The sequence below is a fragment of the Passer domesticus genome, chromosome 8 (genome assembly GCF_036417665.1).
Source record: "Passer domesticus isolate bPasDom1 chromosome 8, bPasDom1.hap1, whole genome shotgun sequence".
NCBI lineage: Eukaryota > Metazoa > Chordata > Aves > Passeriformes > Passeridae > Passer > Passer domesticus.
The window spans coordinates 31,758,118-31,785,970 of NC_087481.1; the positions used below are offsets into that span (position 1 = coordinate 31,758,118).

Below are 27,853 nucleotides of genomic sequence, written 5' to 3' on the forward strand. Positions count from 1 at the left end.
GGGCACACAGGGTGAGAGCACACGGGCCTTTGCCATTTCGATTCACTGGGGCGAGAATTTCCCCCTTGCTATTTGCACAGCAAATGTGAGAGGAGGGTGAAGAGACACATGAAGTAACTAATTACCATATTTTAGTCACCTTCTCCTAAAATAGTGATTAGGACTTTAATATCACCATTAACATGCTGGAGGAAGGACACCAGCACCAGCCCCAGCCCCAGCAGCAGCACAGGACAGCAAGAATGACAGGGTTGTACTGAGAGCTGCAGTGGCTGCACAGGACAAACGTGGTGGGTTGACCCAAGCTGGATGCCAGGTGCCCACCAAAGCTGCTCTGTCACTGCCCTCCTCAGCTAGGCAGGGGAGAGAAAATATAACAAAAGGCTCATGGGTCAAGAAGAGGGCAGGGAAAGATCATTCACCAATTACTGTCACAGGCAAAACAGAATTGACTTGGGAAGATTAGTTAAATTTATTACCAACCAAGTCAGAGTAGGATAATGAGAAATAAAACTAAAATCTTGAAACACCTTCCCCACATCCTCCCTCTTCCCAGGCTTAACTTTGCTCCCAGTTTTCTCTATCTCCTCCCCCTCTCACAGATTCCTCTCTCCAGCTGCAGTTGGGCAGTTCTCCTCTTCCCTTTCTTATATCTGTTATGCCAGAGGTGCTGCCACCATCACTGCTGGGCTTGGCCTTGGCCAGTCTGGATCCATCTTGGAGCCACCTGGCATTGGCTGTATTGGAACAAGAGAAGCATCTGACAGCCTCTCACAGAAGCCACTCCTGCTACCAAAACCTTGCCATGAAAAGCAAAAAGCAGAAAGTACAGGGGCAGGGAAAGAGGAGAGAGAGATCTGCAACCCATTGTACAGAGAAGTATAATTTGTGTTAAGAATATGGCTTTTCTTAGTGAGGTATTTCCAGTGGATACTGTACTGCTAATTTCTGACACTGAACCCTGAGAAGAAGGACTGAAAGTCACTCAAACAGAGGATCTTTATATAGCTTTGGATCATAATTTTCAGTAGCTGCCTCCTCATAGTCGAGGTCATGCCAAGGCATTAGGTTTAGTAACCAAAAGGTTAAAACAAAGACTGCTGGACAGACCAAAGGAATGCTTATATCAGTGCAGCAAAGGGCCAGTTCTCCATGACTGAAAAAATAAAAGTTCCCTGGATCGTGGCATTACTGGATCAGGCCCTGACAAAAAGTTGTGCTACTCCACCTTCTCTCTGGCCTGCACACCCATCTGTTGCAATCATGTGAGAGGCAGCATCGTCCCTGCAATGCCAGAGCCTCTGGAAAGACTCGTTTTACTCGATGAGCCAACAGTAGTCATTCACCTACGGCTAAATTCTCAGTGGTTTTCTGTGCAGCTTTTTTCCCTAGGTGATCAGCCTGTAAGTCTACTGGAAAAACTTGTGGTGAAACACTAGTGGGAAGGCACAAAGTAGCTTTCACCTTGTTATAATCATCAAGGTCAGAACTTTATTCTGCTATGCAGTATATTCCCAGCAAGCTCTGCTGAGAAACTAACCACCTGTGCTGTTTCCCACTGAAAATTCTACAATGTGCCAACACGTTTTGGGAGAAAAAAAATACCAAAAGGCATTTGCAGTAAGGATGCAGCCTCACTTTAAAATCCACAAGAAAAGTCTAGGTTTCTTCCTTTGAACAAAGCAAGTTCCCATTGTTGTATAAGGAATAAAAGGGTGCTCTCTCTCTCAAATACCTGAGATCTCTCACAGCCCTGTAGGATGACCAGGTTGAATACCAATCTTTCCTTCTTCCAATTTTTGGCTTCCAAAGGAAGCCAATTTTTTTGGCTTCCTTTCAAGATCTCTCTGTTTCACATTATTATTGAATGAATTTCTGTCTGTCTTTACAGCAGCAGCCCTTAAGGAAACCTACCAAACTGTGTGCACATAATGCTTGTTGAGGAAAGAAATTGGTTCTTACAAAAAGCTCATTGGTGCAACTGTCATTGTCCTATCCTATTCCTCTTCCAGCAATAGGGGAGAAGCCATTTCTGTTGCTTATTTTACTGCTTTACTTCCTTTATCTTTAAAAAGGGCAGGTATGTGACCAACACTTTATCTTCCTTTGTCCTCTTAGTGGTGATTATTGGATTTGCATGCGGCTGTCACATGCAGATGCTGTAACCTGTAACATTATTTTTTGGGTTTTAATTTACAAGAGTTTTGTTTTCACCTTTGTATTTCCCAAGTATTTGCTTCTACTTTTTAGAAAGAGGCCAGTAACTAAGCACTCCTATAGTAGTTGCATACCATTAAAGCCCAGACTAATATCAGATTAACAAATTTGTTGGTGCAGTGGAACCAGGATGTGTGGCCATTGAGGATTGTGAGCAATGCTACAAAGGATGGCAACTCAACTACAACTGGAGAAGAAAATCCACAGAGAATTAAAACTGATGTAACTAATGAGATCTGAGTGGACATGTCCCTGAACGTCATGACAGAATTCATGTACTAGCTAGCAAATTAAGCTGATAAAATGAAACTTGAAAAAAAAATCAAATTAAGATTTCCTCATGGGAATTTAAGAGGCAACAAAATATCATTTAGTGACTTCATTATCTTCCTGCCAGAATAGAGCCCCAAACAAATTACTTTCACCTTTACTCAGACTACAATGCAGCACCACAAAGAAAGCTGCAATGTCTGTTGCACAAGACCCTGGTACGTCCAGGGCCTTACACTGTGCAGGTTTTGCAAACCTGTTCACACTCAGGGTTCCCTGCATACAATGCAGCCATGTCCCATGAAATGACACCACAGCAAAGATCACAGCACGGAGCAGAGGGCCTGTTAATGAGTGGTGGCAGAGTACACTCAAAAAGGAGCTAATGATAATAACACAAGGCTGAAAACATCTGTGCATTGCCTGGTTCTTTAGACGTGTCACGGAAATGACTCATTACTGGATCAGCCACATGTAAGGGCAACAGAGCAGGCAGTGCATTTACTGTCCAAAACCACATTATTATTCTAATAATACACTGGCCTGCAGGCAGCCTCCTTATGCTAGACTTCTCTGCTGGATCTGTGACCTTGAAATTCTGAGATAAATGTTTATTGTGTGGCAGGGGTTTTTGGGGTTTTTTTTGGTAAACATTTGAAAGAAATTGGAGTAATTACTGATGCAAAAGTTTAGGCTCAAACTAAGATGCTTTGACTAAATCAAAATGCCTCCCCAGTGGTTTTTATAAAGAATAAGCCTTATACCATGGCTTGGGGAAAACAAAACAGAATTCCTTTTATCTTTTAGTGATGATACCAAATGGCTTGAACAGCATATGCCAGTGTCTACTTAGTGGTTTTTGTGCCTTTCAGATGGTAGATATTTAAGCATACTGAGAGTTCATCTCAATCAAAATACCTTTGCTGATCAGCTGTCAAGCAAACGCACAGCAGACAAGAACTTCAGTTCATTCAAAAGGAAAAAATCATTCCATGCTCTACTTCAGCTCAATTCTAAGCCTTCATCAGCACAGTGCTGCATCTTCTAATATAAAGTGTAGGAAATGTTGTTCCTTAAATGCTTTCTCAGTCTTGCAGAGAGCTGTTTTGTGTCTGACAGGTCCTTCCTGTCCAATCAGTTTCCAGACTCTAATTTTCAACACAGGTCCCAAAAAAGGGAGAAAAAAAGTATTTGGGTCTTTTGGCTTAATTTTCCAGTTTCTCCTCATCACCAAATGCAAGATTGGGCAAGGGCTGGTAATTATACAGGCACTGCTAAATGGTTTCATCTTTGTATAAAATAGAAGGCTTTGGTCATTATCAGCTTGGACCAGATTCAGTCATGCTGCAGAGGAGAAAACTCAGAATTCTTTCTCAAATCATTGAATTATCCACCAACAGTTATCAGTAGCTAAGGCAAGAAAAAACAGTTGAAAGAGCATTGATCACAGTTCTTATTTTTATTGTATGTACGTCATCATGTACAAATATTGAATGTTCCTCTATGAAATAAAAGTTCAATTAAGCAGAAAAGATGTTTTAAAGCTGTAACAGCTCTCTGCTGGACTCCAGTGACACCTACTGGTAAACAAAGAAATTACCAAACATTAATATGAAGTCATATTAATTTATGTACCTGCCCTTAGGATTGCTAATAATTTTTTGGTAGCTCAGGCTATGAACCATGCTACAATCAGGTGTTAAAGCAAATGAAACAGTGTATTTATTTTTCAAAATTGGATTTTGACTTCATCTGATTCTTAACTATTTGAAACTGCATTTTTATCACGCTGAAGGTATTGTCAACTCCCAGATTTTGCTACTGGCAGCTGTAGATTAAGACAGGCCAGTGGATTTTTTGCTTTCTGGACTACACTGGACATATTTCCAATTTTACTCTTAGTTATTTCATTAATATAACTATAGTCAAAAAGTAAATAATTCAATACCTCTCCATTTGCTTTCAGGTGCATTCCTTTTAGCAGAGATTTCAAAATGAAGATCTAATGAGTAGATCAACTGACCAAGCTCATGGCTTTGCTTTTGACACCTCCTTGCTGTTTGTTGCGCTGAACTGGTTTGTCACAGCTGTGTTCATCTGGCAGGTCATACAGATATTCCTAAATGTCATTTCAGATAGCACTTGTAAGACAATAAATACCAATAAACTCCCTGAGAGTTGTGGGACCAGAATTCCAACAAAACCTCACATGATGCGAGGTTTTACCCACAGAAAATGGATGCAATGTGCATGATGTACACTCAGAGACACCTCAGTTGCCAGCTGGGACAAGCAGAAGCAACACAGCAAGGAAAAGCAGCACCACAGCTCTGGGCACCAGACTCATCTCCCTTTCTACACTGGGCTCCATTGTGTAAACTAGCTCTGCATGTAGACATGAATATTTCTGCTTGAGACAATCAATCTGCGACTGAGGGATTCCTTCTGGGCTTGACAGGGAAATATCATACAAGGTTTGCAAATCACAGTCTTGCCAAACAACTGGCATAAACATCACTGATGGAGCTCTAGCCATCCTCACTGCATTAGGAAAATCTGCCCTTACTACCTCTGGCAGGCTTAGAATTGTCCTTTGTTTCATCTCCAACACTGAGGTCCTTTCAAATATGGCTGAACAAAGCCATGAAGCTTTTTACCTCTTTATCCTTCATATCCTTCCTTTGAGGAACTGAAGCTTCCTGTACAAAAGTCTCTTTTGGTTAAGTCTGACAGTCCCCAGAGCAAACTGTCCCAGGACAGCAAAAATGGAGTGATGAGGCCATCTGGCAATCAACACCCACCACCACAAATCCACACAACTCTCAATGTATCAACCCACACATCTCAGAACAAAGAATGCACAGATTTGTGGGGGTTTTTTGAGCACCAAAGTTGAAGTTGAAAATTTCCTTCTGATAAAACACATCAGCCAGATTTGCACAGGCAGGAATATTGCTGTAGGTTACTGGAAGGCAGACAGACAGGAGCAAGGTACCTTGGTTTTATAGTGGAATACTCACCAACTAAATGCTGTCCCCAGTACTCAATAACACAACTTCTAAGCTGGACTATAAAGGCAGCAATTTCTAAAGGAGCTGTAGAAACATTTTTAGAAGTCAGGCTATAAATCTGCTAAGCAATAGTTCAATATTGATAATAATGGCTTTACAAACCTGTGTACATAATTAGAATAGGAAGATATTAAAGAAATTGCAGTATGTTGCAATGTCAAGATGTGCTCAAAGAATTCATTTTTTGGTTTTTGTTTTTAAACATGATGCATTAAACTTTATCAGAGCAGAATGATGCATGATCCTATAGAAATTAGATGCCCAAATGTTACTCCCTGGCACTCTGCATTTGGACCCTGGGTTAACCATAACTTCTGTGAAGGGCACATTGTTGACAAGCTGATAGGAACATATCACAGTGATGAGCAAATGTATATAACGGATACATACAGAAAGAACAATCCCATAAAAATCAGACTTTGTAACTTGACTAAACAGAGACTCACATAATATAATTATTATACCAGAAATGAAGTTTCTCATAAATTAGACGTTAATTTCTCTACATGTGGGGCAAAAATATTTAAATTAAATTGAAGAAAATTCATCCAGTCCTTTGTCAGAGATAAGTGGAAAGCTTTCCTTGGCAAATGAGGGAAGCCAAGTAACCTGTTTCCAAGTTTCTATTCAAACCCAGTAGTTTAAATTTCTCATTATTTAAAAAAAAAGACAAACTCAAAGCTATCTTTTATGTGAACAGATGCTGTGCTGTCTTCTTGAAGCTGCAGGCTTAGAGGCAGATTTTTCATGCAGCTGCAGAATGAAGTCAACAAGCCCACTCTGTTCCAGGGTTGCTATTCAGAACCTTTTGGGCAGCAATGAAAGAAGATCACATCAATTTCATGCTGGTTTTGCTGCTCTACAAAGAAATGAGCAGCAGACAGAGACACGAATCATGCCTAGATTGCAGGGGGGAAAATGTGTCAAACTCCTCAGGAAAACAAGGTATGGAAGATTGAATCAAATGTAACTTTTACGAACACTTGTTTTACTTCAGGGTACTTTTGGTGGCATGGCACTGTTTCTGTAGCAGCCTCTACTCTGGCTGAGTTACAGACATTGAGCTCCATGTGCAATTAAGAACCATCAGCAGGGCCCCTGGATCCTAACTAGAACAGATTTGACAGACGTTGGCCTCTGTCCCTGTCAGCAGCGTTTCCCTTGTGGCCCATGTACATTTTCAGCTCTGCACCTGACACTACTCCTGAACTACAATCCAACACACTTGTTTTACAATATTAATTTAATTGTAAATGTAATTTTGACAGAAATTCCAGCTGCAGGTACAGAAAAACCTCTGCAGGCAGGGAAACAAGGTGCCCAGAGAGATTGTGCAGTTCCCATCCTTGGAGGTTTCCAAACCTACCTAGATAAAGCCCTGAACAGTCTGGTCTGACCTTTGAGCTGACCCTGCCTTGAGCTGGAGGCTAGATGAGAGACCTCCTGAGGTCCCTTCTCAGCAGGACTATTTTGTAATTCTATGATGAACTCCATATGCTAGTAAGTGCCAAGTGAGTCATATTCTTTTTCAAAATGGCATTATATACACACACACTAATGCCTATACATTAAAATACTTTGACTTCACCTCTCTAATATGAAGACTTTAGCTAAAGCCCACAAAACACCTTATTCTGTGTAGCACTGATGCTGTAGGTTAGGATGACTGCAGTGCATGGCTAGAAAATACAAGTTTCAGTGCTGACTGGGTTGTTCAGATCAGTAGAATAAGTGTGCATGGCTAGACATAGTTTTTGCAGCATTCCAAGGGAGAGAATATAGGGAATTAGGAGCAATTTGGAGGTGTGTGGATTGCCTTTGTTTTGCCACTAGCTAAGAGCAAGCCCCAGCATTTAGAGGTTAAGAGTCTTAGAAGCAAAGCTTGGTATAAAGCAGTTCACTGAATGGATATCAATGACCATAGTCAGAGTTAACTATGCTGAGACATGAACTTATAAAATTACGTAAAAGTAGAGGCACAACAGAGCTAGAAAGGAAGGTATTGCAATGGAGTCTGTCAAAACCCAGTTACTGAGCTTTGCTCTATCTTGTCTTTTAGGACACTCAGCAACCTCAGCCTAAGTACATTCATAGTATACTAAACTTATGTCCTGTTCATTTCTACTGATTCCCCATCTTTCATGCTGAACTCCAGGAATCTAATCTGTATATTTTTCCCCAGCACAAGGAAGTTGGTGTTAAGCATGCCTGCTAGCAGCATTGATTGGTCCAAAGTGTCCTCAGATTGGTAACTTGGATATTGAAAGAACAGAACTTCAAAATTCATCTGCAAGAAGTGCTGAAGGGTAAGCTCTGATCTGCTCCAGGCCATACTTGTGTGTTTCCTTGATGACAGACAAAGTTTGGTCTGTTTCTAACTGGAAAGTCTTTCCCCTCACCAAAGTAGCAGCTCTGCTAACTCTCTTGGGGGCCACACCTGTACTGCAGGTGTTTGTTGCCTGACCCCACACACTCAAACTACCTCTTCATCAGACAGAAGACTGGAAAAGGCGGAACTGCCAGAATGTCCCTCCTGCTGGTACCCATAGGCAGATGGGAGCAAACTGGTGTGGCTCCAGCAAACCTGGTCTCATATCCCTCGGCAGGAGACACTTGAGAAGGTGCAAGATAAGCACAGATCTCCTTCCTCTCCACTCATGTTTCATTGTACTTAGACATGTTACAAACAACATTCACCATTCTGCTTGTTGGCAAGTTATGACTCAGGAGACTTCAGCACATTCCTTCCTAGAGAACAGGGATTACTATCAGATCTTTTTACTGACAAGATAAGCAGCCAGTCTCCCAGGAAACACATCTATTCCACAAGATGTTGAAGAGAACATCTTTGTACTTCTATCACCAGCTACTCACTTGTTCAAATGTGTGGTTACATGTTTATGCTGACAATTAACGTGCCCTGCTGATCCCTGCTGGACCCCAACTCACCTTTCTCATTAGACCCTGATATAACTCAACACCAGACTTGTCTCACAAGGGCTGTGGCTGCCACTGGGCCTTCTCTGCTCTTCCTGCACAAGTCCTGTGGCATTGGTGGGGCCACTTTCTACACCTGCCTTGCTGTCATCCTCAGCTTCTGGCTCACCTATATTGCAGAACCACCTATTATTACTGCTGCCTGACAGCAATCTCTCTTTTGAACAAAACAGGAAGCTTAAATTTAGCCTAAAATAAAACCAAACACCAGTTTGGAAATAAATAAGGTGAACTGGAAAAGTCCTTGATGAAGGCAGTTCCATCTCCCAGGTCTTTCTCCAAGCTCCATTAAGAGAGTATAAAATACAAGCTGTCATATATCTTAGGTACAGAACAATTCAGAGAACTGGCCCATAAAAACAACACTTCAGAAAACATAGGATCAAGCTTCTCTGCAGCTTGCTTTACACATCTGGCTGGAAACATGCTGCATGCCCCTAGCACCTTAAACAATGAGTCAGATTCAGTAATCAGTAGGAAACAGAATTAGCAGTGAAGGCAAAGATATTCATGCAGTGCAATTTACAACAAGGCATCTGTCTGTGCATGAATTAGTATTTTCCTTAATTATCTGTAATAGGAAATCCCAAGATTCTCAGCTGGCCCTGTCAGTCAATATTAACTACACACTTGGAAAATGATACAAAAATAGAAAGGAAATTGAATCCTTCAGAGGCTGCAGTAGCACTTTACAAGGAATGCAAATAGAACTTCACTGGGAACAGTTTCACTATTGGCATGGTTGGTCCCACTCCACTGCAGAGTTTGCCAGCACATCACACAACACAACACAATGTGACATTTAGTTAACTTGCAGCTCTCACATATTGCAAAGAGACTCCCAGAGATAGAAACACTGGTGAAAGCAGAAAGTCCAGAGCAACACCTGATGGTTATCCATCTATGCTCACCTTTCAATGTGCAATAGTTTGTCTTTTCAGAATTCAGACAATTTGACCATAAAGGTGATGTAGTCCTGCAAAGAACTGTGTAAGGCACACTCCCGATTTTTCCTGGTTGAGGAAATTGTGCAGCTGCTGTACTTTAACAACAGGAGATCTACTGTTCCTTCTGTCAGACCTGGCTGTGTAATAGCCAGTCACTTGCTACAAAAGATGTAATCTGCACCTAGCAAGCAGGGACTGCAGGGACTTGGTGTGGGGTAGGATTGTCACTCAGATATTAGGTGGTCTCACTTGAGGCTTCAGAGCACTGCTGGCACAGACACTGCTCAGATTGCATGACAAAGACCATCTGCAGTTGCACAGGTTCAAGAGCACCAGTTATCAAATACAGCAACTACAGACATGGTCTGCAGACTTCAGGTCAGCCAAGCATATTTGTCTTCTCCAGGTAGCAGCTATAGAAGACAGGACACAGAGCACCTTGCCCAGTGTCACTCCTGCACAATCATAGCTGCAACCATCCTGGAGACAGGGAGTGAAAACTGATAAACCACACACTTCTCCATTAGTCTTACACAAAAAGAAAGCATGCAGTCTTTCCCATCACCATTCTTCATTCAGTCTGCTTCATCTGCTCACTGTGCCTCTGGCATTCCACATCCATCTCTCTTTACCACATTCGTTCTCTTCCTTTCCTAATTCTACATTTCTCTCCTTGGCTTCTCTGACATGTTTGAGAGGAGAAAGGATGGTACACAAAGGCACTCATGCTGTGTCTCCATCACTGTCCTTAGCTTTCATCCAGCTAGATACAACCGTGCTCTTGGGCTAAATCAGCAGAAAGTTTAGGTTTTTCTAAGGGTTCAGTTCCTTTAAAGGGAAGCAAGTGTGAATCCACAAGTGTGAATTCACAAGTGTGAATTAATAAATAAACTAGACTAAAGCCTTTGTTAGTTCTCAGAGGCAAATCCCTAGCAGCAAAAGACTGGCCCAATGCACAGCACCACACACCATCAGATTTCTTTGCTTCATACAAGCCAGTAATTCAAATCAAGCTTACACTGTCTCAACAGCCAACAATCCTCAGGTATTCATCACCAGATACTGCAACTTACTCAATCATCACTTTATACTTAACAAAAAAATATACCTTTTATAAAAATACTTTCCTATGTTAATCCAAAAAAGGATTTTTTTCACCTCCAGAAGACACCCACAAATATTTGATTTCTCTTTCAGGAGAGGAGTTCACTCAAGTACTTATGTTCCAAAAGGGAGCACAGTTAATCTTCTTGTAGAGAACTGCATTTACAGTCAATTACTTATTAACAGCGTATTGTGTCATACTGACTTTGAATATCTAAATCCACTGCTTGCTCCCAACCTCTTCTGTTATATAATATGTGGCTTGGAAAATGTCCATGTAGGTCCTGTCATAAACCCATAACAGCTCCAAATATCAGTGAGAATTATTTCTATTAAGTAGGTTTGAATGGCTTTGCTTGTTGTACAAGTGTACCTAAGAGCAATTCTGTAAACAGGTCTTGATGTGCCAGAGTATTACCCTTTCCACTGTTTGCAAGTGTCTGTCCTCATATAAAAAGCTATGTATATTTAATATTTACTTGATAGCTTACAATGCCTCAGTAATTAGTAATTAGGGAGCATTTCAGATAGACATGAAACTAAAGTTTTTCTACACACAAAAAGGCTTCTTCATTCAGATTAAAATACCTGTTAAAACAAGAGACTTGCTTTTAGCTTCAGTTGCCCTAAACACTTAAAAAAGCTCCTAGCCAAAGTTAATAGCTAACTTATCATTCCTTCACATGTATTTTGTTATCTTTTATATTCCTTGGGAAAAAACTTCAACATGGCAACCTAATGTTCTACCAGAGAAAGAAGCTGCACCTTTCCTGCATATGATTTTTTTCTCTGTGAGAGCAGGGCTGTTTCTTCTGATACAGTCATGACAGAGTATGACACTTTAATTCACACAGAGCATTGGGGACTGAAAGCATGAGAAGAGAAGCCAGGTCCTGCTCTGCTAAGGGCTGTTGGTGTTGCACCAGGGACCACAGAAGCAAAATTTAAAGCTTTCTGAGAGCAGGTGAAGAGATCATTCACAGATTGTGGCCCAAGGGAAACACCAAGACTTTTAAAGGGTTGAAGAAAGCTCTAAGGAAGGTAGGGAACAGCATGAAGGCTGAGTACAAAGCAGTATCCTTTGAGATACACTAGGCTAGTATATGTCTACTGCACTAGACATACTGGAAAAAATGGTGATTTAGGTTGAACATTAATTTCTATGTCCATGGCTCCATGATAGATTACACATCATATAAAAAGCATACAGAACATAGTTTTAAAAAATTAGTGTCTTGTGGGCAAAACTGATTTAACAACAAACTGCAGACAACTTGTAAGAAGGCAGCTGTGAAAACTGCGTCAGTAAGGGGGGGAAAAGGGAAGTAATTTTCCTGCCTAATGGCAGGGTCCTCCTCTACACTGATGGAAAAGAAGCATAATTGATACCTTAGTCCTACACTGAAAACAGATTCTTACATATCATTAAGAGGATATATTTTTCCTTCCTCGCCTTTTCTAGAGTATCTGGTAATCAGACAGGGCTGACCAAATCACTTTAAATAGTCTCTATAACAACACCTATGATGATCATCATTAGAATCTCTGATTATTAAAAAATAGGTTCCCCATGCCATAAACATCTGGTCTGTTTTGCATAATCATGCTGCCATAGTTCCCACCTGACCAGGCTATACCTGCTGCAGCATCAGAGCCCTCCAGGCAGTTATAACCAAAAGATGTAGTTCTACCTCCAACTTGGTCATCCCTCAGCAAATTCACACCCACAAACACACAATTAACTACGGACTTCCTCTTTAGTAGTAGCCATAAGGCAGAAATAATTTCCTTTTTCTGTCCAGAATAACATAGCTTTTTGTGCAACCAAGGAGAGGCAGGCTCTCTAGACAAAGCTAGGACTCAGGCAGCCTCTATTTTTTGGTAGGGACTTTCTGAATGGCTTTACATGACTCTTAATTCATGTCCAATTTCTGAGCTACAAGGAAGAGATACTACTTCCTTCCTGTCTTTTTTTTTTTTCCCCCGTTCTTCTGTGTGGTTTTAGAGGGGAGAAAACCCCCATTCTTGACACTCTTAGAATGGAAACATCTTGCTCCTTGCAGTGTTTTACAGCTTCCCACTATAAAGAGCTCATTCTGTGGTGAGAAATGTGGCACTGGGGAAAAGGGAATGTTATTGCTTCCCTTTCCTCAGTAGCCTGCTTTATGAGAAGAGCATCTGGCACGGCAGGCCTTCCTCATAAAGTACAGTAGAACTTGACTGATACAACCAGTGGTCACATTTGAGTTGCAGTTTGGCCCATGGTGCACCATAACAAACTTATGTCTTCTCACACACTTGTGAGATAAGACAAAGTGAAAATGCTCACAGAATAATCCTGTGCCACATAGATTATCTTTTCAGTATTATACTCCTAGAATTCAACCACAAGGGCTACATCAAACACCAAATAAAGTAGAAATCATCACTAAAACAATTGCCTTATAATTGCTTTCTGAAGTAGTAAAAACAGCCACACCCTCTCTGACTGTAGAACAACCAGGAAGAAAACTACATGTCTAAAGAAGCCAAAATAGAGCATTATCATCACTCATACCCAGCCTCCATCAGCTCCCTGTATTCACTTTAGCTGCACTTGATTTTCAGTTCTCTGACCAGGCTCATTGCAGAGGAAGAAAAAAAAAGCATACCTTTAGAATACAATACAACATCAGATTATATAAATGACAACCTGTAGGATGAGCCCAAATAGCAGCAGAGAGAGTGCTGTAAGCTGTAAAGCATTACTAGCAGCAGCACTAAGAAAAAAAAAGACCATATCACATAGAAATATAGTCACCAAAGCTACACAGGCTCAGACCTGAGTTTAAGTAGCACTCCTGGGCCAATAGGCAGAGTGTGTGGGTGGGAGTCTAAGATGAGGTCAATTAGAGTCATTAAAGCCTTGTCACTCAGGACTGACACATTTTCATTCATCGTAAGCAGGAAATAAAACGCAACACAATTCTTCAGAGAACTCGCAGCTAAGCAAACGTTGTATTTGCACAGACCTAGGATATATTTGAGGAATTATACTGTCTCAAACAGATATCACAGGCCCCATTGCTCTTACAATTCAATTTTTAAGTGATTATTGGCACAGCTGGCTCTGCACATGACTTGTGCCTACACAGCATGTGATCACATTCCTCACAGCCTTGTGACAGCTCAAAACATTTTTCTCTGCCTATGCTCACTTGCATCAATTTGGTTCTGGAAATGGTAGGAGCCCCACACTATCAGCTTTGAATCAATGTGGCCAGTTCTCCTTCCCTCCAACTGCTATTTTAAACAATGTCCCACAGTGTCTTGCAGAACACGCTCCATATGTACCTCCCGATACCAGGGATCTTTGTGTACCTAACGCCAGGACATCCCAGAGTACAAGGCGGTCCACATTCTTGACTTTTATCCCTGTATATTTTCCTTTGTTATTATTATTTTTAGTGTCCTATACCATATGCTATTTTGCCATGCAGAGGAGCTAAAAGAAGGCACGAAAGAAAGTGCAGCAGTACAACTAGAAAAGTTAACATTACTGAAAAGTACTGCTCAACAGCAGTAACTTGCCAGGAAGAAGTGTTGTGGTGACATCTCCATTCTGCTTCCACAACCCAAGCTATCACCTCTGCGTGGTGCTTGTTGTATGGTGTTGACATGTCCTCTGTTTTCTCCTTGATTCAGAGCATTCATTTGCCCTGTTGTAAAATGAAGGGGAAGCATGAACAGCCTCGTGTCTATCTGATCTGCCAGCTTGTTAAAGTCCAAAGTTATAGAGAGAAAAAGAGAGGCTGCAAATCACTTGAGTATAATTCACATCAGGAACTTAAAGAGGAACCATAGTGAATTTAAATGCAACACAAGAATTACTTGGGGATGTAATTTAAGCTTGTGTGATCACACTGTAATCTTGAAAGAGATGTTTTCTTTTTAACTTTTTACCTTGGTAAGTGTGGCAAGAAAAGGTAAAAGAAGAGCTATAAATGCTAGCAAACCAGCTGCTTTCAGGGGAGCAAGAGTGTTTTCAAATTCTCAGAACCTGGTGTGAACTAATAGGCCCTAAATGCCCTGAGCAGCCTCACCTGTTGCCTCCACCCACCCCTCCTGATGAGGAGCTCTATTTAGCTCAGCCCTGGATTCTCTTTTTTTTTTCCTCTACAGGAATGCTGCTGGGCTGTAGCTCTAGCCCTGCTGTGTCTGGGTCTCTTTGGTCTTTGGCTCTGACTTCTCGACTTGGCTGTGAAGCTGCTCCCTGAGATGTCTTGTCCTCGTTATCCTCAGCAGGACTTATCCTAAAGTAATTTCCCAACACTGTTCTTGGGAGCATGCCTAAGGATTTAGACTCCCAGCTGCTCTCTCCTGACCTGGCAGCTTCTCAGGTAAAGTGGGAATGGACCCTGGCTGGTGGAGGTCTCTGCTCTCCTGGTGGTGCTGCTGTGTCTGGTTTCCAGTGCTGGCCCTCAGTGTTTTCTGATACAGAGCTTTTTACACAAGTTTTACTTACTGAAAATCACACTTTGAGTATTTCTTCTGGTTTATTGTTTTTTTTTTTTGTTTTTGTTTTTTTTTTTTTACAATTGTAAATGAGTGATACTAATTTAATAAGGCTTTTATGAATGGACTTAATTCAATTACACTTCACCTGGTGATCCCTGTCTGAAAACATTTTATGTGAAAAGACTTTCATCCTGTGTTCCTTCTTCCTAGGGAACTTTGAAAACTAGTCCAGGCTATTGTAGTCAGCTTTTTTTACACATACTAAGTCAATTTTCATTTAAAGCCTCATATTCAATTCCTTTAATAATGTATTAGCAGAGTATTCTTCTGTTTGTGTCTGTGAAGCTCTCATTCACACTAGAAATTACTGTTGTATAAACTGCAGTGATTGTTATATGCAGCACAAATTGGTGTTAATCCTTTTTCTAGAGATAAAATATTAATTCTGTAATAGTTTAGAGCAAAGGTATTTGATATTAAGTGATAAGTAAATAAACAATTTTATCCCTCCTGGTATGCACTAAACCAAAGTTCTCAGCATTTTCTGTGATCCTTCAACTTCCCAAGATGGGGAGAAGTAAGCTTTCACTGAGTGAGTCAACAGCTCTGAATTTCTGGGTTGCGATGACGGTAACAGGGTTCATGAATTATGTACAAGACTTTTCAATTTATAATACAAAGTGACAAATAGCAAGTGGGAACCACTGATATATGTTACCTTGTGTACGTTTATTACGTGTGAAAATTGCTTCTGGCAAATGCAATTGAGAATTATTTCTAGTGTTTAGACTAAAGTCACTCTTGCAAAAAAGCCCTGTTTAGGAAAGGCTGTTTATGTTCAAACTTAATTTTTCATTAATTGGTCTCTCTTGTATAGCTCCAGTCTTGTGACAGCACCCCAGTACCCTTTACAGACTAACTGCTGCTGTCGTTGCTAATTAAAATTTGCATATTAAATTGGACAATACTGTATTATGTTATGGGCAGAAGTCTGATGTGTGATGTGGGTTATAGCAATGGTCCTCAGTCCTTCTCTGATGCCCCAGACTGTTCACTTCTACAGCTCTCAACTGAGCAACTTCCTTACGAAGTGAGTTCCTTATGGGTCATTCATGTTTCACATATTTTATGTTCCAGCTCTCCTGATCATTACTGTCAGAATATTCAGTCTTTTCTCCAGTAACTAAGTTGTTTTGGTGCTGCTTTTCCCTCTTGCTATAATCAAATTGATAAGCTGTCTAGAAAAGTCATGTGATATTTTCTATAATACCTGAACAATTTCCAGCCACACTAGAGCATATGGCTTGAAGTAAGAGAAAGAGTGCTTCTCTTAAAATTGAAGGTACTAGAGATCTACTTAGTAATTAATCAGAATCTGATAGATAATGTAAACTAATCATATTCAGGAACAGTACACAAGTCAAAGTTTAATTTGCTTTACAAGTGCTGAGAATTACTTAGACCAGGCAGTAGTAGGGGAATAAAGTGGTGGACAACTGAGACTATATCAAATGTTGCTACCAATGCAGAAACAAGGGACAGAAGAGAGAAGATTGAGAAACATGGACCTCCACAGGATCTGTTAAGGTAAAAGACAAGTTCAGCCACAGAAGATTACTTTACTTACAGAAGGCTCTTTTATGCCTTTCTTCACAACTGATCACCAAGAAAGAGGAGCTTCTAAAGACTTGAGGTCTTTGCTAAAACACACTTTGCTCTATTGTATCAGAAAGGCTTTCTTGAACTGTCATTTCAATTACCAAAAAAAAAGATATTTCTTACAATGTAACAAATACACCCTGGGTATCCTGCTGCAGAAGAGATGGAAAAAAGGCCCTGTAGTTTTGTCATGTGATAAAATAGGTTGTAAGTAAAACTATCGTGCCTTGTCAATGCTTTTACATTAAAAATCAATAGCTATTCAAATGAAACTGTACCCAGAGAAATCAAAGTTAGCCCTCTTCCTTCATGCATAGTGACCTATTGTCCATCCCTTCCGTATAAGACACTGCTTACTTGGACACAGTTAATTGCTTGTGAAGCAGATAGGAAACTTTAACAGCTGCCTCTGGCTGGGGCCTGTGTCTTATCTCAGAAGGTAGTTAATCTTTCTGTGATTGTATTTGCTGGAACAATGTAATCAAATGAAGGAACAAAACCTACTTTCATTGTTTACTGTTCAATAGACCGAATTAGATTGTAAAACAGATTCTAAAGTAGTTCAGCAAGCTGACCTTAATGCTATTGTTTTAAAGAAAATACTCCTACCCTCCTTGGCTGTCTTGTAAAACCAGAATTATGCTGTTCTTGAACTAATTTACCCATAACCAGGTGAACATCTATTTCACAAAACAGCTATATCTATGAAATAGTTCCTATATAGTAAATTTCTGATAGTATGGGTCATGGACTTCTTTTAAACTGTTGATAATTTGTTAGAATAAGCATAGGCTTTTCCAAATTATATTAATTCAACTAGTGAATTATATGCAGCAATATGCAGTACTGTGCCTTTTCTCTGGGTGGGGGGGAAGGCACATTTTCATGTTTTCATCTTATCATGAAGTAATGTCATTCTCCTCAAAGGAGGCTTCCTTCATTACCTAAAAAAAAGCCTTCAAGTCTGCAAATATTTGAGTGAAAGCTTTTTAAAGGTCTGTTAAAAAGTCTGTGTATTTTGTTAGCCTGCTGGGTGTGCAGAGAGCTCTTTGACACAGAATTAGAGTCAGACTGGCTGATGTGAAACTCAGAATTGTTCCAAGCAATAACAATCCCACATTAGTTTACTGTAGGTAATGTACTGTACTGTTAGGTACTGTTAAGAAAAATAGCTTACTTTTGTGCTTTTCCATTTTCCTACAAAACTAACTGTTCTTCCTCAAAGACTGAAAGATGGTGAAATGAAAAAAGGATAAGAGAATGGAATGAATGAGAGATACGGCTTGGGAAAATGGAAAGGAATGAAGGGTGGGAGGAAAAAGAATAGATTGGGATGAGAAGAACAGAGTAAGGTGAAAAAGGTAACAAAAGAAATAGTTCATTACTAAGGCAATATTTATAGTGGAAGAAGAACAGTATAAGCTGGGTAAATGAACTCTTGCTTGAACTATCAAACTTTCACAGAACACCATTTAAATAGTAATGAGTGTAGTATTAGGAGGCCATCTTACTGTTAATTTTTTCCAGTTACACTCAATTTCCAGCAGGACTCCAATCCCTAGGATGACATCTTCTGCACTGGTAGATCAGTGTGTACAATATGATATAAAGTTATTATTTTCTTCCTGTACAAACTCCTGAAAGAACCCAACTCCTCCAATGTCTGCCATTATGGGATTTACCATGGTCAGGTGTGACTGAGAACTCACCTCAGAGTTCTGCTTTTACCAGAGTGTCCCTTAGTCTAACACAGTGGGCTCTGCTCAGACCTGCAGTGATGGAATGCTCTTGATTTTTTACTTGTTTAGCAAGGTTATGTGAAATGAACATATTAATATTCACTTTCCTGGCCAACAAAAGGGCTGTTAAAACTAGTTATGCCTTAATCTACCAATGCATAAACAAAATTAAAATCAACATGACTTGGTATATGCTTTAGTTTGTTACCATAAGCTTTTTAGCATTATGAGGTTTGATAGTGGTGTTATCACACTCGTGATACAGTGTGATACAGAACTTCTTCAATCTTATTTTATACTTTTCATCCATATCTGGAAACTTGCCCAGTTTTTGAAAATAGTTTTAATAACAGAATTTGCATTAGCTGTTATTTAATATAATTTGCTATTTCCAGATAGTTTCATTTTTAACTTGCTTTTCAAGGAAGTGACAACTTCTAGGCATGAAAAGAAAGGACCAGAAGCATGAGACAAAGGGAAGAAAACTAGTAGTGGGGTCTGAAGTTACTAAAAATCTTTAGAATGAGGAGGGAAGTAACATGATCAGGATTTGCTTTGAATTTTGGAAGTCTCAAAGGTCTGCTGGTTACTTTAAAAAAATATTTGATACAGAATTTCAGAATTCATTTTCTCTGTAAAACTAGCTTTGGTTTTCCTCCTTTGTGGGTGGTGTCAATGAGAAAGATACCTCTTCTCTTTCTCTTTGTGTGCTATTCATTATTAGGTATATCAGTCTTTTGGTGAGCAAAACCCACAAGAGACCTTTTCCATCTGCTTTGGACATTGAAAGGCCATTGCTGAGTACAGTTGCTCTTCAAAGGAGTCCCATTTTTGAAGAGATGATTCCTGTGACACATTTGCTGTACAAATTTGTAATCCTCTCACACAAATGTCAGAATCATTAGTGAGATCAAAATATTTCATGTCAATAAGTATTCCTTATGCAAGATACATTTGATTTGACTTATTAGACTTATAACAGCCTTGTTTCCTTACTTCCCATATTAACATCTGGTGCTGGTTGGTGCTTTACTAAAAAAGTTTCTTAATTGTTGTCCTTTAGCAAAAGATAGTTCAACTAGTTACTTTTTTATTGATGTATCCTGAAAAAACCCCTGAATATCCTCTTGTAACCTTTCTGAAACAAAGATATTTTTAGTTTAAAAGCTCCAGGCAAAAAATATTGAAAGAGGCCTATCAAGAGCCTTATTTTGACAGTTCTTTTCTTGGAAAAAATAAAACAGAATCTGCTTTTCATATCACTTGAAGATGTAATATTGGGTTTTGCACAGGCAAGATCCATCCTCTGACTAGGACTAATGTCAGTGTTCATGCAGGTTGCTTTTAGTAAGTAAGCCTCCCACACCACTAATGACTTTTCAGTTCCATTAGTCTGCTATGCATTATTGATTAATGCTGTAAGTAGATTTATTTCTGTTCCTAGAAAGTAAAGGATTGGCACCTCTGTTGATGAATGTTACCTTAGTGCTTGCTTTGGTCAGTTCTGTGCTGACTCCTTTCCTTCCTCTGCTCTTGTCTGTCCCATTTCTTATTTTTTTTTCTAATACTTACTTAAATGTTAGGTGCTTTCCATCTACCTGCTAAGAGAAATTTGCACTCAACTTTGAGTTTCTCATTTCTGTACTATATACTTTCCATGTATGTGCAGCAATGTTTTTTTCAAAGCTAACGGTGAGGTTTCATTTGTGCTGCTCCTTCCAGAGCCCTGACTCTGCCCATGGCTGCTCTGCTCCCCAGGGATCAGGGCTGCTGCTGGCACTGTGCAGGCTCTTCACTCATTGAAGCAGCTCCTAATCCCACCATTCCCAGGTTCCAGAGGCTCTGTAGTTCCCATCTGCATGGGATAATTGGTGCTGGATTTCTCCTGATTCATCCAGGGCAATACAGTGTACTTTGGGTTTGTGACCAAGCCCCATAAACCCAGATCCAGTTCTCCAATCTCTTGAATTCAGAGACTGTGAACTTTGGCTCCTTTTATTTCTTTAACTAGTAACTTATTACACTGTATGTGTTCTTCTAGCTATCATTTAGTCTGCACTTTTGAATTGCTTTATATGTTGAATACCTAAACTTCAGTCATCAGCACCTCTGTTCAGTACAAGCTATATATCTTTGGCTGTTTTCTGCATACTGTTCCACAGCTGTCTGATGGCTTATGTCCCTGGAGGCTACAGACATTTTACTCTTTAACAGAGTATATAGCTTATCACCTGCTCCTTTAAGTCCCTCACTATTTCTCTTGTACAGCTATAATAATTTGACTTCATATTTTGCTGTCAGCACTGATAATCTACATCATATTTTAAAGTCAGAGGTTTTTAAGTACTTAAATGGTATTTTGGGGAAATCCTACTTAATATCAGGTTATCAAATGTCTGTGATGTTCAGTCATTCAAGTTAATTCTCAGTTTTTGGAATGCATCACCTCCATCGGATGTGGGACAGAAACACAAACATTACATGCCTGTGTAAATTAAGACTTGGGACTTTCATATAGAAGCTAGTGCAGGTGATGGTAAAATAAGAGTAACAGAAGTTTTAAATGTACCTGGTTTCATGTGTCTGGGTGGTGTTTTTCTGTTAGACCTGTCACCTAATAGCCATTATTTTTCTGCAAGGAGACAGAGGGAAGTATGTATTAAATGGAGCAGAAAGTTCCTCAGCTGGGGACAGGTGGTCGAAAAAGTTTTCATTCCTGTGAAGGAAAAATATTTAAATGATCTTAAATAATCTGAGTAATTTCGATCTTTTGGTAAATAAGTTGTATCCTGAATTTAAACAGTGTCAACCTTCTGCCTCATGCAATTCTAATCATAAGAAAACAAATTGCAAATTATTCCTCAGAGTTTAGTTAGGTAAGTACCCTGCACAAAAGATCACCAGCATCTTTGACTCCTACAAATGTATTTTCAGAAAAGTACCTAAAGTGCCCTCACAATAATTATGTAGGTCAAGTTCCAGAACCAGGGTTCCATAAGTGGATGTTTCTCCTACATCCATAACTCCCCTGGCTACCAAAAATTAAGAGCCTGGTCCCAGTGGAATAGTTGGGGAATGAAAAATAGTCTCTCTGAAGTCTCCCCTTCGTTATTTTTCTGTGGTCAGTGAATCATGATGAGTGTTTTATTGCTGTAATTTCAATAAGCAAAGGTAAGAAATTCAGAAGCACCATAAAAGTACAAGAAAAGCCTGAGAAACAGAAGCAATTAGAAACTATTCCATATTTGTATTGCATTACAGTGTTAGATTCTTAGTTCTATTCAGCCTCTTCATTCTTAGGTCTAATTCTTATACAGAAACCATGTTCCTAAATCTTCAGGTAGTCTGGATGCTTCAGTTGCAGGCACTTCTCTCAAATGTGAATCTCAGCTCTGATCATCAAACCTTGAAAAGCTGAACTTTTAATAAGACTATCTGGGTTATTAAAAAAATAAATTGTTTCATTAAAATTGGTGAAGCAAGAATTCATTTTCAGAGGAATAATTTCTCTTCCAATAATTAGAAGAAAGGAAGGAAAGGGAGCTTGGGTCTCAGCTGGTTCATTCTGGCAACTCTTTTGAAAGGCACTTGCATATCATGAAGAGAGTTGCTAAGCTGAGCTGAAAACTGGTTTTGTAGTATGACTGTGTTTTAAATTATACAAAGCCTTCCAGGAGAGGCTGTGTTAGCTTTCAGATTTCTGTGCTTTTGCTCAAGCTAAAGAGCAATTTAGCTTGGACCAAAATAACTCCATGGTTCAGACTGCAGCCTTTCTTTTCCCAGACTTCTACATTGACAACTTGAAACTACATTCCTACCCACACCCTGAATCCTTTTACAAACCCACAAAAGCTCCATCAATGTTGGAGTTGAAATATGGGTTGAGAAGCATAGATTTGCTGAGCTGCATGCTGTTTGAGGCTGAAAGAGTATTTTAGGGAAATCTCTCTGTATTCTTGCACTCTTTCCTGGCATGCTGCTTTCAGTCACTGCATGTGGGGTTTGACACACCTTTGGACTGACTCATAATGGCCACTCTCATACTCTACTGATTATGCTCAGAAAATAGGTCGGAGTTACTTTGGAATTGAACTTAAGAATGCTGCCATGAGGGTTTTTTTTGTTCATGGAGTAAGCAACCATTATCACTGTTGCCTTGCTTGCAGTATGCCAGAGCAGGCTGAGATCTCTGCAGTTGTCTAATGATGGTAACAAGTTCCGATTGTTGCCCAAGGAAGTTTATTTCTGAACTGAGAGATAAACAGCCCTGCACTCTCACACTAAAAGAAATCCAAGTAACTCTTCCACAAGTCAATGAATTTGAAAACAGAGACTTTTAAGTATGTCCATGGTCAGGAATATAATGGCAAAAGTTTGTCCTGATTGCATGGTTAGGATGTTTTGAACTTCATTTAAATTTGTGAAAATAGAAGTGACTGTATGTTTTCCTCTTCTCCCTGTCTATTAGTTATTATAAATGAACACTAAAAAAGTAGCATTTTCATCTCCTGAGTCACAGGCAGCAATAATGCATTTGTTTAGTAAAATATATGTGCATTAAGGGCAAAGGCTTAACTTTTTGGATGGATAGAGTTTTATTTTGATGTGGGGAACAAGAGAGGATAAGAATAATTATTAAATTACATTTTGTAACTGAAGCTGCAAGAAGGGGTAGAAACACACAAAGAACACGTTTTTGTGATCAGGAAGAAATGCCTCTTAAATGTCCATTTTTTGTTGAGGTGTTCTGTGGTCTTAAGTTTCATTACTGAAATTCTGCTTAGAAAAGAGCACATTAATTTTTATTCCTAGGAAGTGAAGTAGCTGAGTCATTCATTGGAAGTGAGATAAGGCCTGTCTAAATCTGATGGTAATGAATCCACTTGTTTATTACACAGGGAGAGGTCAGTCACTTCCTACTGGTGACATCCTTTCAGTTTGTACAAGAAGGAAACTTTATGGTTGTGTGCAAAATCACTCCAGTATCCTGGGGACTCAAGCCCATATTCAATGCTTGATGTTGTTAATGTGTTTTCTTTTTTCAAGCACATTTGTAGCCATCTGAAAGAGCAGAAAGAGTGCAGTGCCCAGGTTTCCCTATCACATATATGAATTTCAGGATATTATTTCAGTGAAAATTTCTTACAGTAAGTAGAGGTGACATACTTGTCTATGTCTGCTGTGTAGCAAAATTATCACCCAATTATGTTTTTGTGGTTTGCAACATCATCTGCAAGTCATGAGCAGGAATGCCAGTTCTGAAGGGAGTAGGCAGAATCATAAAATTAAAGTAAGAACCTGCAGTTTGACTTTCTGAGCATTGGTGCCAGTATTTATCACTTCATATAGGTTTGCTTTTGAGATGTGTGTTTATTCAGAAGGCTTACTCTTTTGCTTTTCAAACTCTAGAAACCATTTTTAGCTGTCCACATTTTTATTAAAACAGAGCACTGACATTTTCTTGTAGTCACACTGAATTATTCACAAGTTCACCCAAAAAATTAAGCTGAATATATTTGTTAAGTGAATTCATGGCATTACCAGAAAATGGAAGTCATACCACATTTGCATTGCTCTAATACTTATTAGAAATGTTAGGCAAGTCAAAACATGATCCCAGCATGGAATAAAAAGTCTCTGCGCCAAAGAGCTTGTTATCAAAGTACAAGGAGACAAGAAATGGAGGTGTCCTGGCAGGAGAGGGGCAGATAAAATCAGACACTACAGATCAGTGGTGTCAACATGGCCAGCAGGCTGTGTGTGCCTGCAGCCCAGCTTATTGTCAGTGTCTCTTGTTGCCACTGCCACCCGCATGCAGAACTGCATGGAGACAAGCAAATCGTGCATGGTGGAAACGGTTCAGGGAATGATGGAAATGGGCATCACTGGCTGACAGGATGAGAGAGCTGGCAAGCCAGAGCTGTCTGAGAGATGACAGCTAAGGTGGAGCTAAAGAATCTGTCGAGGCTTTTAAAAGTGAAAACCAGAATATATATCTGATTTGAGAGAAAAGAAGGGTGGAGGGTTGTCAAAGAAGGGGATGCAGGGCAACAACAGTCAAAGAAGGGAGCTGGGAGAGGATAGGATCAAAATGAAAGGGGATTAGACTAAGCTGTACACAGTCTCACTTGCACACTTGCATCCTGTCTGCACACTTGTGATAACTGCCCTGTACTTTCCATTAATTAAGGCAGGAGTAAAAGGATGTCATAGCAACTGAAACAGAAGCCACTGAGGATCCAGAGGAGGCATTTAGCAGAGTAGGTATTAAGAAAGGCCACACTTCAGAGCTGAACATAGAAGAATGTGTTCATTTAGAGGCCTTGTGTGGACACTTGGGAAATCAGAGTCCACGGTGATAACAGGCTGGATGACAGCCCTAGCAGAAGAGTTTATAAAGAAACAGACATATGGCTTTACACTTCTGTACACTGAGAACCTCTGATAGTATATCTGCACTGCATTCTGCTCTAGCTTAAGCGTTAGGTCTGTTTGATTTCAGACTTTGTGTGAGGAGTTTCAAGTTGCAACAGGGGCAAACTCCTCATAATGTCTCTGTTCTCAGTGGCCATTACAGAATCCTGCCCAAATCTTGTACACACTTGCAGCTGAAGCAGAATTTGGTGCAGGCTACTGCTGGCTCTTTCGTCTTGTGTAGGACACTGAAATTTCTTACAGACTCAGCTAAAATATTCTCTAGCAATTTTAATTTTCACATGCTCATAGGCTCTTTTCAGAAACAATTCAAATACAAGATTTTGAAAATTCAGTGATGTGAGTGGTCTGTTTCTTTGTTCTCATGCTGCTCCAGTTTCTGAAAGCAGTGGGCACAGCGCAGTCTAGAACAGCAAAACAGGGCAGCTGCAATGGCTTGAATCTGCTGAGATTTGAGATGCCTGCTGCTTATTAGTGCACCAACAGAATTTTCTCCCACTACTGACTTGAGAATTGTGGTTTGCTTTTTTTCACCTACATGACCACTGATGGTATTTCTTGAAACGATAAGATTTCTTTCACAGAGATGTTGTAAGACAAGATTTGTGTGGCAGAAAAAGTAATTGTATAGCATCAGGGCAGCAAATGTATTCTCTGCAGATAAATTGTGGACAATAGTGCTATTATCTAAGGAGAAAAATGAGAATTCTTTAATACCAAGTGGTATCACACTTTGTTTACCCTCTGGTTATCATGAACTATTATTTCTCAAATATCTTGATTGCTGTGTGTGGATAAAAATTGCTTCATAATGTTCATCTTTCCTTAGTCTGTTCCTCAGAGATCTCTCTCCATTACTGTCCTCTGTCTTACCTGGCAAGATATTTCTGCAGGCCCTCCCACAAGAGGCTCAAGCCACGGAGTTCTGTATATTTCATAGGTAACTACCACAGAAGCAGATGGGAGTCAAAAACCAACCATCAAAAACCAAACAGTCCCAGCAGTTCTTCCTGTAAGCAGTACAAGTTCTCTGCCAGTGCTGACCAAATCCTGGCACTGCTGTCTGCCACAGGCCCTGTGTGCACCTCTAGTGGCAGCCAGCATTTCAGTAGGGGGAAAATGCTTGATACAATTTCCCTGCAATTTTATTTCTCACCCCTTCCATGTTAATAATCCTCCTCTTATTGGCATAGTATAGTAGCTGGGAAACACACCATTCTGCTGTATCTCTGCATGAGCAAATCTTTCATAATGTCTGCTTTCAGCAAAAATTACAAAGCAGCTTCGACACCACCATATGCTGGTCCCACATTTCAGCCCACTGTAGACTGACTTGCATGTGATAGAGACATGGTTTACCAAGGGGCAAGGGAAATTTTCTTTAAGTTTTGTATCTAAGTATTGCCAAAAAGATGGGGCGTTTTTCTGCAATGATACAGCAACTTTTCAATTGTTTTTAAATATGATTTTTCCCTGCCAACAGTAGGCACTAAGCTGCACCAGCACAATTGGCTTTAGTTCACACATGTGAGAAGGTGAGAGCTCTTATTTGAGAACTAGAAGTAGGGAAGCTTCCAGCTGGAACTGTTTGAAAAGAGTTGGGCTAACCAGAGTTCCTTGGAGAAGGGTAGGCTTTGCAAAGAGGTTAAGCCATAGGAGACAGGGAAGGATGAATCTGAGGGCTCACTCCACAAGTCAGGGTTAAGAGGCTTTTTTTGGAGGCACTGCAAATCCAACCTGGCTGGTTTTGAGAACTCATTGTGCAACTACTTTGTGTTTAGATGCTGTGAGGAAGGACAAGAGGGAACAGAGGTGGGCTGACCTTTTCAAGCTAGCTGCCCTTGAAGCCATGAACCCCCAGGAGAAGCTGGAAGCACAACTGGGGGAACTCGGGCAGAGAAGCTGCTGGAGTGTGCCTTGCCATAGATTTGCAGCCTAACGCCATTTACAGGGCTACATTCAGACTGTTGGAGAGATCACTGATGGAATCTTTTCATCTCAGTGGAAAAAGTTTTGGTTTTGCTAAGTATAAGAAAAAAATCTTGTGTTTAAAGGGACTTCTAAACCATCCTTTCTGGTCTGGCCCTTCTGTACTTGGCCCAGCCCTGGGATTCTCCCTCTCCTGCTGTGGGGCTAAACAGCCCAGAGTTAGAGCTTGCTGGCTGCACCCTAGAGTTTGTGCCTTTACTGTTCACCATAGATCTAGGCTACCCTACAAAATTAGAACTACCCATGAGGTGAATTATTCACTTCCACAGCACAATAGAAACCATGCTGATTTGATTCACTGTTTTCTATTTTTTCTGTTGATCTTTGAGGAGTCCCAAGAGTATGCTCCCATGAAAGGCCATACAGAACTTTGTATTCAGTTTAGCAATATTATTTACTAAGGGTCTTCTTGCTTCCTGTCCCCTTGCCAAGTTGTTGCAGGCATGAAGAACTAAATTTAATTTTTATGATTAATAGAGCACACAGAAGATATTTATTGCACAGCTCTCTCCCTGTCTTATTTGGGGTGCCAAAAATTGCAGTGCACTCTCTGAGAACAGCTACGAAGTGGGAGAGCTCCCCTCTGACAGATCTTAGCTGTTAAAAGGCAAAAAGAACACAGATGGTTGAAACCAGAGTTTTTTGTAAAACAAGTAACCAGTTTTCACCTGCATATCTGAGCGGATATATTTGTTGCAGGTACCAGTAAAATATTAGGGCCTAAAAATGCTTCTGAGAGAAACATGTTTTCAGGTGTTGCAGCCACTGAGAAGCAATACCAAATGAGATACTCAGGGCTCAACACTATCCAGGGAGAGCTGTGTGGGGAAGGCTGCTGTGGACTCATATTTTATAGTGTGATTTTGCCTTTTGAGAGGCAGCTACTGCAAATAAATGGACACTCAAATGAAAAATCGATAGTTCTTCC

At 40.1% G+C, this 27,853-nt stretch overlaps 2 protein-coding genes across 19 annotated transcripts in view; one reads left to right on the plus strand and one right to left on the minus strand.

Moving 5' to 3' along the window:
- The window catches only part of WAPL (WAPL cohesin release factor), a 133,363-nt gene that overhangs the window by 66,101 nt on the left and 39,409 nt on the right, over window positions 1-27,853 (minus strand). The gene's annotated exons all lie outside the window — the stretch shown is intronic.
- Window positions 14,218-27,853, plus strand: part of OPN4 (opsin 4) — a 41,733-nt gene continuing 28,097 nt past the window's right edge. For 3 of the 18 annotated variants that reach the window (XM_064430117.1, XM_064430119.1, XM_064430113.1), the window contains exon 1: window positions 14,419-14,985. Coding sequence is in view for 1 of the 18 variants with exons in the window: in XM_064430127.1 (XP_064286197.1) it covers window positions 14,932-14,985 (54 nt within the window). In the remaining 17 variants the exon portion in view is untranslated. Of the gene's footprint in view, window positions 14,986-16,090; window positions 16,194-16,632; window positions 16,691-27,853 lie in introns of all 18 variants that reach the window. The other 15 variants (XM_064430115.1, XM_064430120.1, XM_064430114.1 and 12 more) reach the window with 12 other exon arrangements.